The 19,567-nt window shown below is 37.1% G+C and overlaps 1 protein-coding gene across 1 annotated transcript; it reads left to right on the forward strand.

Moving 5' to 3' along the window:
* Nucleotides 1-999: 999 nt before the first annotated feature.
* LOC131622823 (uncharacterized) lies at nucleotides 1,000-1,836 on the forward strand. The gene has a single exon (XM_058893856.1). The coding sequence runs from the start codon at nucleotides 1,000-1,002 to the stop codon at nucleotides 1,834-1,836; it is 837 nt and encodes a 278-aa protein (XP_058749839.1).
* The last annotated feature ends 17,731 nt before the right edge of the window (nucleotides 1,837-19,567 follow it).

A 19,567-nucleotide genomic window follows, 5' to 3' on the forward strand; every position in this document is an offset into this window, starting at 1 on the left:
CCGTCGTGTAATGTCGGCTTTATAGCCTAGCATTTTAATAGAAATCTTGCCTATTAAAAAAAAAAGAATATGAAGGACTCCATTTATTGTGTCTGTCATGTGGGCGGTATGGACACTACAAAGAAAATTGTCTGGTAGTGATTAAAGGAAAGAACAAGGTGGGTGAATGTAATAGTATGGGGGAAGATTGATAAATGATGGAGAAATTGGATGAACAAACAATCAGCCAGGGACTGGTATGGAGGACGGGCCATGGAGGATTGTGCAGAAACCGAAAAAACGTAGAAAACCGGCGGAGGGCCGGAGGAACAATGCGCCGGGAAGCTTTAATGAGAAAATTAATGCCGGAGGATCTAGATTCCTAATTTTGGAAAAAGATGATCAAGAAGTAAACGCAAATGATGGTGTTTTCAATGAAGAATCTCCTAGGTTGGAGGAGGATGCGAATAATGATGTGTCGAGCCCAGCTATAACTAATGCAGAGGTTATTGTTACTGGAATAGGAGCAGATAATACAGGGAATGTTAATAATGAAAATATAAAGTGCATGATTTATGGGAATTGATGGTGGGACAAATGATGGAAGAAATAAAGTGTATGATTTGGGGCATAGAAAGAGGAAAAATATGGAGAGGTTCCATTGAGAAGCATCCATGCAAAAGTTAGTGAGGAAATTGAGGTGGATGAGCCACTTGATTTAAATTTAAACATTAAACAATGTGTGAAGTTTACGTATGGCAACTTTCATGCATCCAATACATCTAGTGAAAATGAAAGAACTGATAGTGAAGTGATCTCTCCCACTGTTGAGGAAGATGATGATGTTGTCAAGGAGACACCTTGAAGCTGGATTCCTGTTTTTTTTCCCAAAATCGTTTTTTATGATGATTAACAACAACAAAATTTCTATGTTGGAACTGTAGAGGAGCAGCCAACAAGGCTTTCTTCAGATACTCTAAACAATATTTAGATGTTCATAAACACGATGTTCTAGTTATTATGGAAACTAGATGCGACCCGTTAAAAATCAAGAAAGCTATTTTGAAGCTTGGTTTTGACAATATGGAGTTTACTGAGAACAGAGGCTTTGCAGGAGGGATTGTTGTGGATTGGAAGAGGAGTGAAATAAATATTCAAGTTTCTTTGAAAAATAATCAATTTATTCATGCAAAAGTTTGTATGGAGAATGTGGATGAGTGGTGGTTTACTGCTATATATGCGAGTCCCAATGATAATAGTAAGAAGTTATTATGGGAGGAGTTGAAGAATATTGCGAAGGATATGAAGGATGTCTGGATGCTTGCGGGCGATTTTAACGATATTGCAAGTAGTAGCGAGAAGAAGGGTGGCTTACTAGCATCCACTCATAAATATCAGAGAAAGAAGGAGGGAATGAATGACTCCATGGTGAGTAATTTAGATTCGAAAGAGCCAATGTTCACGTGGAGAGGGCCCATTTTTCATGGTGGTCAAAGAATTTATGAGAAATTGGATCGTGCTATCAACAATGATGGTTGGACACTGCATTTCCTAGAGGCGTTTGTTAAAGTTCTGACTCGAGTTGAGTTCTTCGATCACCATCCGATTCTTATCAACCTGCGAGAGGATATGCAGAATTACCAGAAGAGGCCTTTCCATTTTGAGAGCGCATGGCTCATCAATGACACTTATAAAAATATGTTGCAAGAATCTTGGGATAAAGATCACTATATTCTGCATAACTTGCGGAATGTTGTTACTAGTATTGATAAGTGGAAGTTTGAAACCTTTGATCAAGTCAAAAGGCAAAAGAATGGAATCTTGAGAAGATTGAATGGCATTCAAAACAAGTTGTAGCAGAATGACAATGTTGTTAGGATGAGAAGGCTGCAGGCTAAGCTTCCAGGTGAGTTGAGTAGCATTCTGAATAAGGAGGTATTAATATGGTTTCAAAGGTCTAGGACAATGTGGCTTTCGGATGGGGTTAGGAACACAAACTACTACCATATGAAAATTATTTCGTGTAGGAAGAGAAATAAAATTGTGATGCTTAAAGATGATGGAGGGGAGTGGATTACTGATCTTGAGGCTTTAAAGGGACATGTTACAAAGTTTTATAAGGATATTTTTGCGTGTCCGAATAATTGGTGTCAGTGGTCTCAATCTAAAATAAGTTTTCCGAAGATTGAGAGAGAGAGCGTTTGCAGAAGCTGCAGAAGGAAGTGACTGATGCAGAGGTTCACAAAGCCCTTTTCTCTATGAAACCGTGGAAAGCGCCAGGGCCAGATGGTTTTCCAGCGGGCTTCTATAAAAAAGCTTGGGATGCCGTCAGAGTTAATTTAAGAAAGTATGTGAGAGATGTCTTGCAAAGACCTAGTACAATGATTGATATTAATAAAACACACATATGTTTGATTCCCAAAATAGAGCAAACTGTGAATATCACCCAATTCTGGCGAATCTCATTGTGTAACACTATATACAAAGTTATTAGTAAGGTGGTTGTCGAGAGATTGAAACCATTGATGGCAGAGTTAGTGTCTCCTTTTAAAACTGGGTTTGTGCCAGGAAGATCAATCCATGAAAACATTATAATTGCTAAGGAGGTGATGCATTCCATGCAAAAGAAAAGAGGGAAGAGGGGTCTTTTTGCGGTTAAAATCGATCTCACCAAAGCCTATGATAAGCTAAATTAATGGGAGTTTATATGGAGGATTCTAGAGGAAATTGGTTTACCTGAAAGTATCATCAACGTTGTTATGCATGGTGTTACGACAGTTGAAACAAATATAAACATGAATGGGAATAGGAACGATTACTTCCATCCTCATCGAGGTATTTGTCAAGGAGATCTCATCTCGCCGTATCTGTTCATGTTATGCATGGACAACTTATCTCATTTAATTGAGGCAGCTGTGATGGAGAAGAAGTGGATTCCTTTCTGTTTTGGCAAAAACGACGTAAGCATTTCACACTTGATGTTTGCTGATAATCTCCTAATCTTTGGGGAGGAAAATTATAATCAGCTACAGTGCGTGAAATACACGTTGAGGTTTTTTGTAGAATGTCTAGCCAAGAGATTAGTAGGGATAAATCCAGCATTCTTTTCTCTAGCAATATGGTTAGTAGTGAGAGAAAAAGGCTGGTGCACCTATCGGGTTTTAAGAAAACTCGGAGTTTAGGAAAATATCTTGGAGTTCTGCTCAATGGGAAATCTCACAATAAGAGGTAGTTCAATTATGTTAGTGAAAAAGTCGTGCTGAAGCTCTCTAGTTGGAAGCAATGTCAGCTATTCTTTGCTGGAAGAATCACGTTGGCTAAAAGCGTTATGGGAGCAATTCTGGTTTATCCTATGATGACATACCTTCTCCCCAAAGCGTGTGTTAAGGGAATTCGAAAGATTTAGAGGGAGTTCATATGGGGGGATACTGATGCAAAGAGGAAGGTTCATGCGATAAAGTTGGAAAATGTTACGAAAGCAGAGTGTAAGGGTGGCCTGGGGTTACGAGATCTCAATATTCTCAACAATGGGTGTATTATAAAGTTAAGAAGCAAGATTATAAATGGTGGCAGAGATCTTTGGTGCGACATTTTGTGTAGGAAATACAAATTTGAAGAGATTGGTAGAGGAATGCAGGCCAAAGCATTAGACTCAAACCTGTGAAAGGCTATAGTTAAAACTACACCATAGTTGATGGAAATAGGGCTGTGGCATCTTGGATATGGCAATGGTGTTAGTGCTTGGAGTGACTGTTGGATTGAGAAGAGTTTGTTCCTGAACGACATTAAAGAGAGCATTCCTACTGAGCTGCATAACGCTTCATCTGTTTTAAAATGAAATTCACTTAAAAAATTTATGCACACACTAAAAAATAAACTAGTAACAAACACGTGTGTTAGCACGAGTTCTGGTACGGAACGCGCATTTGTTTCCGATATATATTTTTTAATAGAAAAAAATGTATATTAAAAGTAATTAACATTTCGTGGAAAAAAATAAGAATATTTAACATTAAATTGTGTCTAAAAAAGTCAAACAAAATTGAAAGCACCAAAACTAAATTGTGTCTAAACCTTTTGTAACTTCATGTTCCCGTTAATTAATATTCAATATTTTGATCAGTAACTTCATGTTTCTGTTAATATTTAATATTTTGCTCAGGAACTTCGCTCCCGTTAATTCCAAAATATTTTGATCTATAACTTCATGTTACTGTTAATATTCAATATTTTGATTAGTAACTACATGTCCATGTTAATATTAAATATTTTAATCAGTAACTTCAGGTTCTCATTAATATTCAATATTGTGATCCGTAACTTCATGTTCCTGTTAATATTCAATATTTTAGTCACTAACTTCAGGTTCCTGTTAATATTCAATATTGTGATCAGTGACTTCATGTTCCCGTTAATATTCAATAATTTGATCAATAATTTCATGTTCCCGTTAATATTCAATATTTTAATCAGTAACTTCACATTCCCGTTAATATTCAATATTGTGATAAGTAACTTCATGTTCCCGTTAATATTCACTATTTTGATCAGTAACTTCATGTTCCCGTTAATATTTAATATTTTAATCAGTAACTTCAGATTCCCGTTAATATTCAATGTTGTGATCAGTAACTTTATTTTCCCGTTAATATTCAATATTTTAATCAGTAACTTCAGGTTCCCGTTAATATTCAATATTGTGATCACTAACTTCATGTTTCCGTTAATATTCAATATTTTGATCAATAATTTCATGTTCTCGTTAATATTCAGTATTTTAATCGGTAACTTCAGGTTTTCGTTAATATTCAATATTGTGATCAGTAACTTCATGTTTCCGTTAATATTCAATATTTTGATCAGTAATTTCATGTTCCTGTTAATATTCAATAGTTTATTAATTTTCATATTTAAATATTAGAATTAATAGTTTCATTTTTCCATTTTATATAATTTTCATATTAGAAAAAAATAAATTTATTAAATATTTGAATAGTTTCCCTTTTCCAAATAATAATTATCATCCATAAAATTACTAACAAAATGATAGCATTCTAAATATTATTAGAAATAAACATTTATGATATGTATGATTATAAAATAAATTATAATTAAAGCAATTTAAATCTTAAGAATTTGGCATACGGATATGAAATATTTTTAACTTGTATGAGATGGATCTTCCTATATTTAAAATATACTTATTTATATCATTCTCTAAGATGAAATTTTATGAAATTTTAAGAATTTAGTCTTAATTATATTATAATATATAATAGTTTTTATAAATGTAGTTATTGCATTGTATTTTTATAAGAAAAAGATCTTGAGATATAGATTTAAAACACACATCTAGAACCAAACTCCAAAACACATAAAGTCAAAACCATAACTCACAAAAATTAATCTTTAATATAAGCATCTACAATATAAGAAAATTAGATGCTCTGTAAAAAACCAAAACAACCTTTTCTCTTTGCCCTCCACCTCATCAATTTAAGGGCATTTTGTGTCCAAATAATACTTTTTGCAACTAAATTGTATTATTGGTTCTATCTCAAAAATACTTACTTTCATTTGTGTACAAATTGCAAACCCTTTTTATCTTAATAGTTCAACTACAACTAAATAGTAACTAAAAAAAGTACATTATCTGAATTCATAACCACTTTTTGGGTGCACAGTTGCCACTCTTCCCCCCAAACTAATTTTTTTCTGAACCAAAACGTGCTTTACAAAACAAATTAAAACTCTCTTCTCTCTCATCTGAACCTTTCTCTGTTTCCACATTCCTCATTCTTCCTTTTTTTCTCAAACTTCTCTCCTCTTCTTCTTTCTCCATGTTCTTCTTCTTCTTCTGGTATTTTGATTCTTTCTGCTAGCATAGTTTACGAAAATACTTTGTGATGTGTGATATGTGGTTTAACGGCAGTAGTAGATCAGTTGTGAAGGAAAAGCATTTCTGGTGGCGAGGGTGATGGTGGACGGACCATATGAGTTCAAGCGATAAACCTATTTGCGAAACTTTGTTTCGATTTTAATATAATAAATGGAGATTTGCTTTTGGGTTGTTGATTTGATTTCAAGCAAAGAGGATGGAGATTTTTTTGTGGGTTGTGGTTTTGTTTCAAGCGAAGAGTTTATGGCGGCGGATCTGAAGTTTTTGGCCATTTCATAGCGAGGTGCGATTTTGCGGTGGTAGATTTGTCGTAAAGCTCCAAACTATCTGCATATATTTTGTGCATATTAATTGGTATTTTATATGTGAAAATTTTAGGGTTTCTTCTCCATACATATATTGTGATTTTAGGATTTCAATGTGAGAAAAATGAAGCAGCAGCATTGGAAGTGGCTCCAAAGCGCGTTCTGGCCAACCACGGTTGCCGGGGGGAAACTGTTGCTGTTAGAATAAAGTCATGGTGAGAAATTCATCAAGTACTTGGTTTCAAAGGTGAGAATTTTTTTTAATGTGATTCTGTTTTGACAAATGTTGAAAGTTTTTTCTATACTTAGATTCATCGAACGCACGAATTTGTTGGACTAGCTATTGAAACCTGTCACGGAAAGCACCTTGCAGCTATTTGTGCTTATTTTCCATGGATTTCAAGCAAAGTAGGACTCTCATTTTATACTTTCATATTTCAGTGTTGTTTTATAATTTATTTGGGACTGTTATTGTGTGGTTGATATTTGTTTGTAGATAAATGATTCTTGACTGCTCTCGGTTGCAAGTTTGAATTCTTAGGCGGACAAATCAATCAAGGAACAACACTTCACAAATCGGAAATTCATAGAAGGAGTAAGTAATCATTGAGGTTCATAGAATCGTATTTTTTTTTCATTTTGATATATATAATATATAATGATGCTTTTGTTTTTGTATTTTGCTCAAATTTAAAGTACTTGATCTGCAGGAGGTGCTCTTCATGAAGGTATACACTTTATGAAGGGATTAGTAGACATATGGACTCCATTTTCAAGGACATGGTTGTTAATGAGTTAGGTTGTGGAAATGTATGGATCTCCATTGCCATGGCCGAGAAGTGGCTGCCTTAAAAGGTTTTCTTCAACCACAATGTGTTTGTTTCCTCTTCACCTACTATCCATTTTCTCTGCTAATATTAATAATTTTTTGCGGATCTATGACCTTGATATTAATCCTAGAGCGATAAACATATCCTAGATAAACCTATACTTGAATGTTTTAGTTGAAAATGGCTAGCTCATCTATGACGACGAGAACAAAACTCTTTTGGATAGGATAGAGTTTCTCGAATTAGATATTCTATCCTATTGTATAGAAAATGGAAAAGACATAGCAATTGAAAACAAGTTACGTTACTTTTATATTTTTTGTTAGTGTTAGTTGATGAGGAATTTGACGCTACTTCTCTTTCGTCATGATTTGTGTATATATTGTGGTTCAACATGGTTCTTCAATTGTTGAGATAATATTAGATGTTCATGTTTTTTTGCCTGTTTGTGTGCTAATGTTATTAATTTATATGACAGGTTGTTTCGAGTTGGTTGGTTTGTCTTTTCTTTTACTATCTTCTTTGTTTAGAATATTGTTTAAATGAGTTTGATAATTATTTTTTACGGTGCAGATACTCATGTAGTTTGCATTTGCAGTGGTGCGGTAGCGGCATTTCGCGTCATCCATGCTTCTAATAACTTTAACATTTGTATTATGGGGAATGAATTTTGATCGATACGGTCGATAACCTATTTATGATCCAAGTATTTGACAAAACACATATTTCTTCATCTATTGTGCGTAATATTATTCTTTTAACTATCACTCTCCCGTTTTCTTCTTATAGCTAGCTGAGAAATAGCCTTATTTATTTCCAAAGGGTTCATTGTGGAATAAGAAAGTTAATTTACTGCATATTAACTTAATTTTGCGTAATATCATTCTTTTAACTATCATTCTCATGTTTTCTTCTTGCAGCCAGCTGAGAAATAGCCACATTTATTTCCAAAGGGTTCATTTTGGGATAAGTAAGTGAAACTTTCTTGCATTTTAACTTAATTTAAAAAAATGTCTGTCTCAACTGATGTTGTATATTGATTTTGCGTCGCTTGGAAGTGAAAATAGAAAGCCTTATGTAGATTTTGCACCGATACAGCGCGCCTTACCAGATGAGCTGCTCTTTGTGGTATTGTATTTGACAAGATGTATCTATATCATTTAGTCATGATTTCTTGACATTGTGTGATATAATGCAGCGAGAGTAGTTGCTTTGTTTGTGCGGTATGCTTCTACTTCAAATCACTCATATGCAATATAGTTTTCTTCTTGCTACATCTAACTATGTAGAAATAGATTGCTACATTGTAATCAACTCAGTTGAGACACATTGTTGCATTTAATAGAATTCATATAGAAAAACTATTTTTGAAAGGTTTGATAGGTTCTGGTTTCGAGATCGAATTTGTATAATTCTTTGTAATTTTGATCAGTTTTTTCTTTTTCGTCTTACCATTAGAACAAGAGATGAATCAAAAATGTGATTAAAAAGGGTTTGATAGGTTCTATTGGGTCTGATTTTTTTAAAAATGTGATATGTAACACCCTTCTAAACCCCGCGACAATTTTAATAATTAATCAGAGTAAAAACATATGCACAAGGGTGCCACAATTATTCAAAACAATTAAATCAACTAAGGTCAAAGTCATGCTTTATTAGGAAAGATTCACCAAAACACAATCATGTTTAACACAGCGGAATACGAAACATCATCAAATACAACCAAAATGGGATCATAATCCAACACCAAATAAATTAGATAATTTCATAAAGACTCTATAACTATCGTTCCCCAGTGTTACAGATCAGAGCATGACCGACACGACCCAACATAAACGGATAAACTCTATGAGTCATCCTCACTAAGCACTAATGCCGCTACTCTTCAATCTGAAAATGACAACATGTAAGGGTGAGTCTCATTCTCAATTAGTAAATATTATGCAATTCATAAGCAACAAGCATCATAATATACCGTTCACCCAATTATACATATTCAGATTCACATCCATTATTAATTCACACAATAATAGATTACAACACATACTACAGAAATCCATACAATCATATTATGACAAAATGCATAAGACACAACTGACACTATGCATGTGGTACCAATAAACCGTGGAATCAATCCACCTAACCGATCTACGCCTCATCGAGATACGGCCCACCGACACAATTTCCACTCGATGGGAAATATGTCCACCAACGATCCAAACATCACCGGGATCCAACATCAATGCACATGAATGAATGAAACACATATAACATACTTAAAACACACCAAATCACGATGAGCAACTCATCTCAACACCACATCGCCGAATAAGTATGTACATGTTTTCAACATCATTCAAATAGTCATGCATCCATCAAAATCTTAATAACAAATCACACCAATTCATCATCACATCAAACACATTGTCACACCTATCTCATATGCACACAATGTTCAATTCTTATCAAGTAATTAAATCGAGTTTTAAAGAAATAAGGTCGGATAATACCAATATTCATCGTTCATCATATAAAACATTTAATTACTTGCACAACGCCCAAAACGGCACTAAGAAATGATACACGGATCAAAAGATACGTTATTTTGAAGTTTGGAAAAATTCACACACAGCAAGGTTCGCTCAGCGGAGCAAGGCAGAAGTGAAACCCTTCCAACCCCCGCTCAGCGGACCTCAAGCGACGTCAAACAGAAGCGAACTACGTTGGGACCTCCGCTCAGCGGACCCCCCTCCGCTCAGCGGACCTGCGATTTCAGCAAACCCCAAGTCTGCGACAGACCCTGCGATTTCACTCCCCTTTCACCCAAAAACGATTCCAGACATCACATACAGGCATACAATCATCATATATTCAATTACACACCACAAAAACATCATTTAACGCATTATTAACCAAATAGTTCACACAATCATCATCAATTCAATCCAAATTAGAACACCCTAACCTAACAATCCCAATATCTAATTGAACCAAACCATACATCAATCTACCTATCACCTAAGACCACATAAGAGATACTAAAAGGAAGAGTCCCCCCTTACCTCGATGAATCTCTTGAATGCTCTCCTTCCGGTTTCACGTTCTTGCCTCTTTCTCTTCTCTTCTTTTCACGTGTTCTTCCTTTTTTCCCCAAATGGTTCCCTTTCTTTCTTATTTTATGAAAATAAAATAAAATAAAATATCACAACTTAGTAAAAGGCCTAACCAATATAGCACCCCTCTTTTACTAACATTACACCATAAGCCCAATAGACTTTATTCCATCATTTTCCGATTAAAATACTAAATTCCAATTATTTAATTTAAATCTTAATTAAATTAATAAACTGAAATCATGGGGTGTTACAACTCTCCCCCACTAAAAGAGTTTTCGTCCTCGAAAACATACCTTAGACGAAAAGTTCCGGGTAAGAGTCCTTCATCTGGCTCTCTAACTCCCATGTAACATTTCCACCGGCTGGTCCTCCCCAAACCACTTTCACCGTTGCTATATCTTTACCTCGCAACTGCTTCACTTTACGATCTTCAATCCTCATAGGTAACGTCTCTACAGTCAGATTATCTCGCACCCGTATATCATCTACCTGAATCTCATGAGACGGATCTGCAATGTATTTCCTCAACTGAGATACGTGGAACACATCATGCAAATTAGCAAGTGAAGGCGGTAAAGCAACCTGATAAGCAACCTTTCCAATCTTCTTAGTAATCTGAAATGGACCAATGAAACGCGGAGTTAACTTCTTCGACTTCAAGGCTCTCCCAATACCAGTCATCGGAGTAACTCGCATGAATACATGATCTCCTTCCTTAAATTCAATATCCTTCCTTCTTTTGTCATGGTAACTCTTCTGACGACTCTGAGAAGCTCTCATCTTTTCCTGAATCATCTTGATCTTTTCTGTAGTTTGTTGTACAATCTCCGGTCCAACCACCGTGTTTTCTCCAGATTCGTACCAACACAAAGGTGTTCTACATCTCCTACCATACAATGCTTCAAACGGAGCCATACCAATACTCGAATGATGACTATTGTTGTAGGTAAACTCAACCAAAGGTAAATAACTATCCCAAGCACCACCTTTCTCTAATACACAAGCTCGTAGCAAATCCTCTAACGATTGAATCGTCCTCTCCGTCTGACCATCTGTCTGCGGATTATAAGCAGAACTCAACCTCAACTTAGTACCCAAGGCTTCCTGCAATCCTGTCCAGAACTTAGAAGTAAATCTCGGATCTCTATCCGACACAATACTAGCTGGAACAACATGCAAATTCACTATCTTCTCAACATACAACTGAGCCAACTTCTCCATCGGATAATCCATTCTTATTGGAATAAAGTGAGCAGATTTCGTCAATCGGTCTACAATAACCCAGATAGAATCACAATTCTTGCTCGTTCTAGGTAAACCAGATACAAAGTCCATAGAAATTCCATCCCACTTCCAATCCGGAACAAACAACGGTTCCATCAATCCATACGGTTTCTGATGCTCAATTTTCGACTTCTGACAAATTAAGCAAGCATAAACAAACTCAGCAATTTCCTTCTTCATTCCAGGACACCAAAATAACTTCTTCAAATCATGATACATCTTGGTAGCACCAGGATGAATGCTCAATCCACTCCGGTGTCCTTCTTCCAGAATACTCTTTCTGATCTCAGCAACATCGGGTACACACACTCGGTCTTCAAACCTTATGACACCATTCTCGTCAATTCGGAATTCACCTCCTCGACCTTTGTTAATCAATGTCAACTTATCTACCAAGCCAACGTCAGATTTCTGTCCGTTTCTAATTTCTTCAAGGATACTATTAGTCAACTTTAACATCCCCAACTTGACGCTATTAGAAGTATTTTCGCATACTAAACTCAAATCTCGGAATTGCTCAATTAAATCCAATTCTCGCACCATTAGCATAGACATATGCAAAGACTTCCTGCTCAATGCATCAGCAACAACATTTGCTTTACCAGGATGGTAATTCAACCCGAAATCATAATCTTTCAGAAATTCTAACCATCTTCTCTGCCTCATATTGAGTTCTTTCTGATCGAAGAGATACTTCAGACTCTTATGATCGCTGAATACCTCAAATCGAGAACCATAGAGATAATGTCTCCACAACTTCAACATAAACACAACAGCCGCCAATTCCAAATCATGAGTTGGATAATTCTTTTCATAAATTTTCAACTGTCTTGAAGCATAAGCCACTACCTGCTTATCTTGCCTCGAAACACCACCTAAACCCATCAGTGAAGCATCACAGTACACGTTAAAAGACTTCGCTGGATTAGGCAAAATTAAGATCGGAGCACTTGTCAATCTTTTCTTCAATTCTTGAAAACCCTTTTCACATTCTGAATCCCATACAAATACTTGTCCTTTTCTTGTTAACTTAGTCATTGGTAATGCCAACTTCGAAAATCCTTCAATGAACTTTCTATAGTAACCTGCCAGACCAAGAAAACTACGAATCTCTGAAGCATTCTTCGGCGTCTCCCACTGAGATACAGCTTCTACCTTCATAGGATCCACTGCGATACCGTTCTTCGAAATTACGTGGCCAAGAAAACTTACTTCCTTCAACCAGAATTCACATTCAGACAATTTCGCATACAACTTCTTCTCTTTCAATAACTCCAACACCACTCTTAGATGCTCTGCATGTTCTTCATCACTCTTCGAGTAAATTAGAATGTCGTCAATGAACACTACCACGAACTTGTCAAGATACGGGTGAAATATCCTGTTCATATACTCCATGAAAACACCAGGTGCATTAGTAACACCAAATGGCATAACAGAATATTCATAATGTCCATACCTCGTTCGGAATGCCGTCTTCTGAATATCTTCCGCCTTCACACGAATTTGGTGATATCCAGACCTCAAATCAACCTTGCTAAATACACAAGCTCCAACCAACTGGTCCATCAAATCATCAATCCTCGGCAAAGGATATCGATTCTTGATTGTCACTTTGTTCAGTTGTCTATAATCAACACACAGCCTCATTGAACCTTCTTTCTTCTTAACCAACAGTACCGGCGCACCCCACGGTGACACACTAGGACGAATAAACTTCTTCTCCAACAATTCTTCTAACTGTTTCTTCAGTTCAGCCAATTCCGATGCCGACATGCGATACGGTGCCATCGACACAGGACTAGTTCCAGGAATCAATTCTATAGCAAACTCCACTTCTCTTTCAGGTGGCAACTCACTAACATCTTCTGGATACACTTCTGGATATTCATTCACTACCCGTAGCTCACCAGTATTATCTCCCCCTTTTACTTCCATTGAAGAGCACAACATAAATACCACCGCTCCATCATTGATGGCCAAGTTCATCTGTTTGACTGACATAGTCAAATCTTCAACACTAACCTCTTCAGGAAAGATAAGCGTCTTCGTAAAATAATTGATATGAACTCGATTAAATTGCAACTAGTTCATTCCCAATATGACGTCAAGTCCTTCAAGAGGAAGGCACACTAAGTCCATTCCAAACTACCTACCAAATATGTCAACAGGACAGTTCAAACAAGCAGAAGAAGTAGTTATTGAACCCGACGCAGGAGTGTCAATAACCATACTTCCATGAATAACAGATATTTCTTATCCCAATCGTCTAGCACAATCCATTGAAATGAACGAATGAGTCGCTCTAGTATCTATAATAGCAACTAAAGGTGTGTCATGGATAAAACACGTACCTTTAATTAGACGATCTTCTGGAGTAGTCTCTGACCCAGACAAGGCAAAGACTTTTCCACCAACCTGATCCTTCTTCGGTTTAGTGCAGTGCGGACTGATGTGACCCTCTTCGACGCAATTGTAGCAAGTCACAATCTTCATCCTACAATCTGAAGCAATATGACCCGCCTTACCACACTTGAAGCATTTCTTCTCTCCACCCTTGCACTCATTCCTTCTATGCCCAGTCACTCCACAGTTGTAGCACCTAACGGGAGCACCAGAATCTCCCCCACTAGGCCTCTTCCAATCCCCAGCTCTAGGATTTCCTCTACCATATGGCTTACCTCTATCCATAGGCTTCTTACCTTTCTTGTCAACCAACTCGCGAGAGTGAGATGACTTCAGCTTAAGGTTATCCTCCTCGAAGATCCTACTACAGTCCACCAAATCGACAAATCGCCGAATTCTCTGGTACCTAATTCCTTGCTTGATCTCATCACGAAGACCATTCTCGAACTTGATGCACTTTGAGAATTCACTAGCCTCGTCATTGTTGTAGTGAACGTAGTACTTCGCCAACTAGACAAATTTCGAAGCATACTCTGGTGTCATACCCCAAAATTTGCCTGATCAAATCCACGTCTTTTAAATCATCAGAGCAAAATTAAGAGTCATGGGGTTTGACACTCCTATTGTCAAACTCACCCTCTTATAAAATACCCTGACTTAAAATGAGGTGAAATTAACAGGTATCTTGGGTCCAAACGTTTGGCCCATCTATCTTATTTTTTGGGTTTTTTAATCATCATAATTTATTTTTATATTTGCTCATTTTATTCAATTTTACCATTTAATTTTTATTATTTATTATTAGAATTATTATTTTTGTAATTTTTTTAACTATTATACTATTAGGAGTATTATTATTATATTAGTGTTAATTACTATTAGTTATTATTATTATTTTGTTAAAATAAAAAAAAAAAGGGGCCAAAACAAGTTTGTTCACGTTCATGGAAAAGGATTGGATTTGCAAGAATAAAGATATCAAAAACAAATATGGCAAGAGAATCTCAATCATCATTTATGTGATTCAATCAAGAATTAGTGGCAAACCTAATTCTCAGCCATATATATACAGCAAAGATGTGCAGCCGCGGGGGGATTGGCCGCAAAAAGTCTGGGCTGAAGAGCCGAAACCGAACGCAAAATTTCAAGGAAAAACTCCACTTTGAATTCAAGGTTTCACGCCAATTCAAAGGGTTTGAAAAATTCTAACACATTCCTGAGACTATTCTGAAACTATTGCAATCACCCTCATCAATCATAACGTCCAGAACTGCTCTCTATAGCTCTCGGTTTGCACTCCCTTTCTATGAATCGAATTCTATAATTTATGCGCTCTAAACATGTTTTAATGGTATATTCGGGATCATAATCATGTTTGCAATCTTTCTGGATAGTTTAATTGGGTTTTGGATGCAGGTCTAGAAGCACACCATTGTTAGGTCACTGAAGCTCAAGAATTGGGGATTTAAGATTTAGGAGGAATTGGTCCGAATTAAAGACACCAGTGAACTCAGTGGGGAAAAACGAGTCGAACCATGCCCTCACCATTAATTTCTATTGTGTATTTCTTGAATTTGAAATTTGCAGGTGATTGGTCACCATTTCTAGTAAGTTTCCGCATCTTTTTCCGACCGAAATTCGCAATCTTGGTAATACTAAGTGGCATTGTCATATGTTTATTGAATTAAGTTCCTTGTTTTTCGATTGTGTGACGTTGTTGCATGTTAGTGTGTTTTGAGTATTATTCAAGTGCCGTTTTATGCGTTGGTTGTTAGTTTGTGTGTGGCCAGGTTGATGCACGGGAAAGGTAGAGACTTATGGCGAGCACGAGAGGAGAAAGTAGCCAAAAGAGCCAAAGTTGAGGGCAACACGGGCACCCGTGTGCATGCACACGGGCCGTGTCAAAAGATGGCTGGAAAGATGTTTTTGGGAAGCAAAACAGAGGTTTCACACGGGCACCCGTGTTCCTGCACACGGCCCGTGTGGAAAGATGCGTGGAAAGGCAATTTTGAGAGCTGACCAGAGGAACAACACGGGCACCCGTGTTCCTGCACACGGACCGTGTTGTTAGGCGCGGGCAGATATTCAAGTTTTGTAATTTTGGAAGCTTGGATCTCATTAAGGGTATTTCGGACCTTTCGGATACTGAGGAAGTGAGCCAACACTACTAAAACCTAACGGGAAGAAGGGTGGAGGCATCTTGGATCATTGAGAAGAGAGAATTACAGAGAAAGAGCAATCAAGGGATTTGGGAGAGATCTTCAAGAGCACTCGCAATTGGAGATCATATCGACCGATAATTTCTTGTAATGACTTCATTTACTCTTGTTATTTTCTTAAACACTATGAGTAGCTAAACTATACTATGCTAGGGTGATGTCCCTAAATCTTTTCATGTAATGACTTGTTAAAACCGTTGTGATGAATTTGATGTTTTTGTAAGTTGAGTTTATGATTCAAAGTTTTTCATGCTTCATCATATTGGAAAATATTTTGTAGATCTATGATTAGGGTTAGGCGTGACACACCACCCTAATGCATTTTGAATCAGAACATTACCGGTGAATCGCTTAGGAATAAGGATTCTACTGTAGTGATCATCCATTCTAGAATACAATGCATAATGCTTTAATACTAAATTCAATTATTGAGGAATTGAAATTGACTTTTAAGTATTAATAAGTTCTCCACTAAGGAATTAGGGAAAACTATTTTATAGAATTGATACTCAATTGTAGTCACATCTTTTCGTGAACAACGGTGTTATCAAGGGGTTACGTAGGATTTATACATCAACCTAGCATGTCTTCTCATTTGTGTACCAAATCATCATTTACTTATCGTTGTTAATTATAAACAGTTATTCAGTTTTTATCAAACCAATCAAAAACCCAACCATAGCTTTTTGTTCAATTGAAATTTAGTCCTGACTTATATTTTATCCGCAGTCCTTGTGATCGATACTTGGATAAATTTCCACTTTAATAACTACATCGGTAAAAAGTAGTACACTTGCTATTTTCCGATCAAGTTTTTGGCGCCGTTGCCGGGGACTGCCAAACTATAAGCCGAACTTTAAGTCAATTGAAATTTTGTTGCTCTGCGACCAAAATTTTATTTTTATCCGTTATTTTAATTTCATTGTAGTTTTGTATCTGTTCTAACTGTTGTCTAACTGTTTATGCGAGGTCAGACCTCAGCTAAATTTTCCTTTGACACAGAACCAGAAAGAGCTCTACACGAGAGACGCCGCAAGGCGAGAATTGAAAGACTGGCAGTACCAAGTGCAAGTCTTAGTGTTCCACATCAGGAAAGCGACGACGAAGTGTCTGTGCATTCGGAGCACAACGACTCTGACTTTGACAGGGAGGTAGTTCAGGAACCAGTTAACATGGCTGGAAATCAACCTCCTGCGGAGAGATTGTTAGGGGACTATGGAGGGGCAAATGCTCACCCCAACCGGATGACTATTGTTAATCAACCCGTGAATGTGGCACATTTTCAATTGCATCCATCCACCATTCGCCAGTTAGAGAGCAAGCCGTTCTCCGGAAGAATAAACGAGGATGCAAATAAGCATCTTCAGAGATTTCTCACTACGACAACTTCGTTGAAGATCGAAGGTCATTCAGAGGAAGCCAAGAGACTTGTTATGTTCCCGTTTACACTTACTGATGACGCAGAGGAGTGGTTTTACTCACTTCCGGCTGCAAGTATCACGACATGGCAAGAGATGGAAACGACATTCCTCAATGAATATTTTCCTGCGTCAGTGTTTATCCGAAAAAGATACGATATTGTAAATTTCAAACAAAAAGAGGGGGAATCATTGGGGGATGCATACAAGAGGTTCAAAAGGTGTTTGACTGCATGTCCTACTCATAACATGGACGCTACCGAGCAGATGCAGAATTTCGTAAATGGGTTGCGACTCAAGACAAAGCAGCTTATTGATACCGCTGCTGGTGGTTCAACCAATTTTGCTACAGCCACAGTTATGAAAAGGATCATAGAGGCAATTGCTGCTAATGAGCATCTTGAGTTGTATGATCGAACCATGAGCCAACCGGAGGGCAAAATTGATTTGAAGTTGCCAGAGCAGGTTGTTAAGATGGAGGATCAGATTGCTGCAGAGGTAGAGAGAAGGTTAAAAAAGATGAATATTGGAACTCAGACAGTGGCACAGGTGGAACCAGTTAAAGCGGTTCTTTGTGAAATATGTGGTGGACCGCACTTTGTTATGCATTGTGTGGCAACTCAAGAACAGGTTGAACAGATTCATATGTTGAGGCAGAATAACCCTTATGCCAACACATATAATCCGGGGTGGAAAAATCATCCGAACTTCTCATGGAAAGACCAGCAAGGAAACGTCCAGAAGCCGGTTCAAGGCCAACAACCATATCAACCTCAGACTCAACAATATCAACCATAGGGGCAACAATATCGTCCGCAACAACAACCACAACAACCTCCATATCAACAACAATTCCAACATCATCCTCAACAATTTCAACAACAGGTACCAAAGAAAGAAGATTGGGAGATCGCTCTTGAAAAAGTGGCAACCCAAAACTCTCAGTTTCAAGAAGAGACAAGAGCCAACCTCAGGAACACCACGGCTTCAATTAAAAATATTGAAGTTCAAATGGGTCAAATAGCACAACATCTCACTCTACAGGCACAAGGAAACTTTCCGAACGAAACTGTGAAAGATCAGAAAAATCTAGAGAAGATCAATGCTGTTACAGCAAGGAGTAAAAAGGTGTTAGAATCGGAAAAAGAAAAAGAAGAGATAGATGACCCTATGGTGATGGAGGTAGATTTGGAAATAAGAGAGAACCCAAGAGAGCCAGAAGTGGTGATACCACCGGTTAAACCAGCTGAAGAAAAAATTAAAAAAGATGCTGAACCGGTAATTAAACTACCCTTCCCTTCAAGAGTAACAAAGAAGAATTCAAAAGAGAAAGACTTTAAGAAGTTCACTAAATTGTTCAAAAGGTTAGAGGTGAATCTACCTTTTCTTGAAGCACTTGAACACATGCCTTTGTATAAGAAATTTATGAAGGAGGTGTTGGCGAAAAAGAGATCACTAGGAGGAGAACCAAAAATTGTAATCGAGAAGTGTGGTATAGTCTCTTCAGCAAGAAAGATCCCAATTAAGAGGAAAGACCCTGGGGCGGTGGCGATACCATGCACTATCAAGAATATAGCATTTAAAAAGGTACTCCTCGATTCTGGTTCTAGTGTGAGTTTAATGCCTTTATCCATTTTCAAAAAGCTTGAATTAGAAAAGATTAGTGAAAGTAAGACACAGTTAAGGTTCGCCGATCACACCATTAAGAAATCCTATGGGGTAGCTGAAGATGTACTAGTGGAAGTTGATAAGTTTGTTTTCCCTGTTGACTTCCACATCATGGACATTCCGGAAGATGAAGAAACTCCTATCCTTCTTGGGAGACTCTTTTTGTCAACAGGCCGCTGTAATTTTGACATTGAAAAAGGGACGCTAACGCTGAAATCATTTGATGAAGAAGTAACCTTGAAGATGTTAGGAGTCAGGAAACATAGGTCACATGTGAATGAGAAAACCTCAACTGGTATGACGGAAGGTGAACAAGAAGACAAAAATCTTAAAAATCTCCAAGAAAAAGTTTCTAGCATAGCCTCTATGATGGAACCAACTTATGTAGCTGTCAAAAGTCCTAAGAAAGCTAAAGAAGTAGAGAAAAATGTGGGAAGCAAATT

This window comes from Vicia villosa, unplaced genomic scaffold (genome assembly GCF_029867415.1).
Source record: "Vicia villosa cultivar HV-30 ecotype Madison, WI unplaced genomic scaffold, Vvil1.0 ctg.000044F_1_1, whole genome shotgun sequence".
Lineage (NCBI taxonomy): Eukaryota > Viridiplantae > Streptophyta > Magnoliopsida > Fabales > Fabaceae > Vicia > Vicia villosa.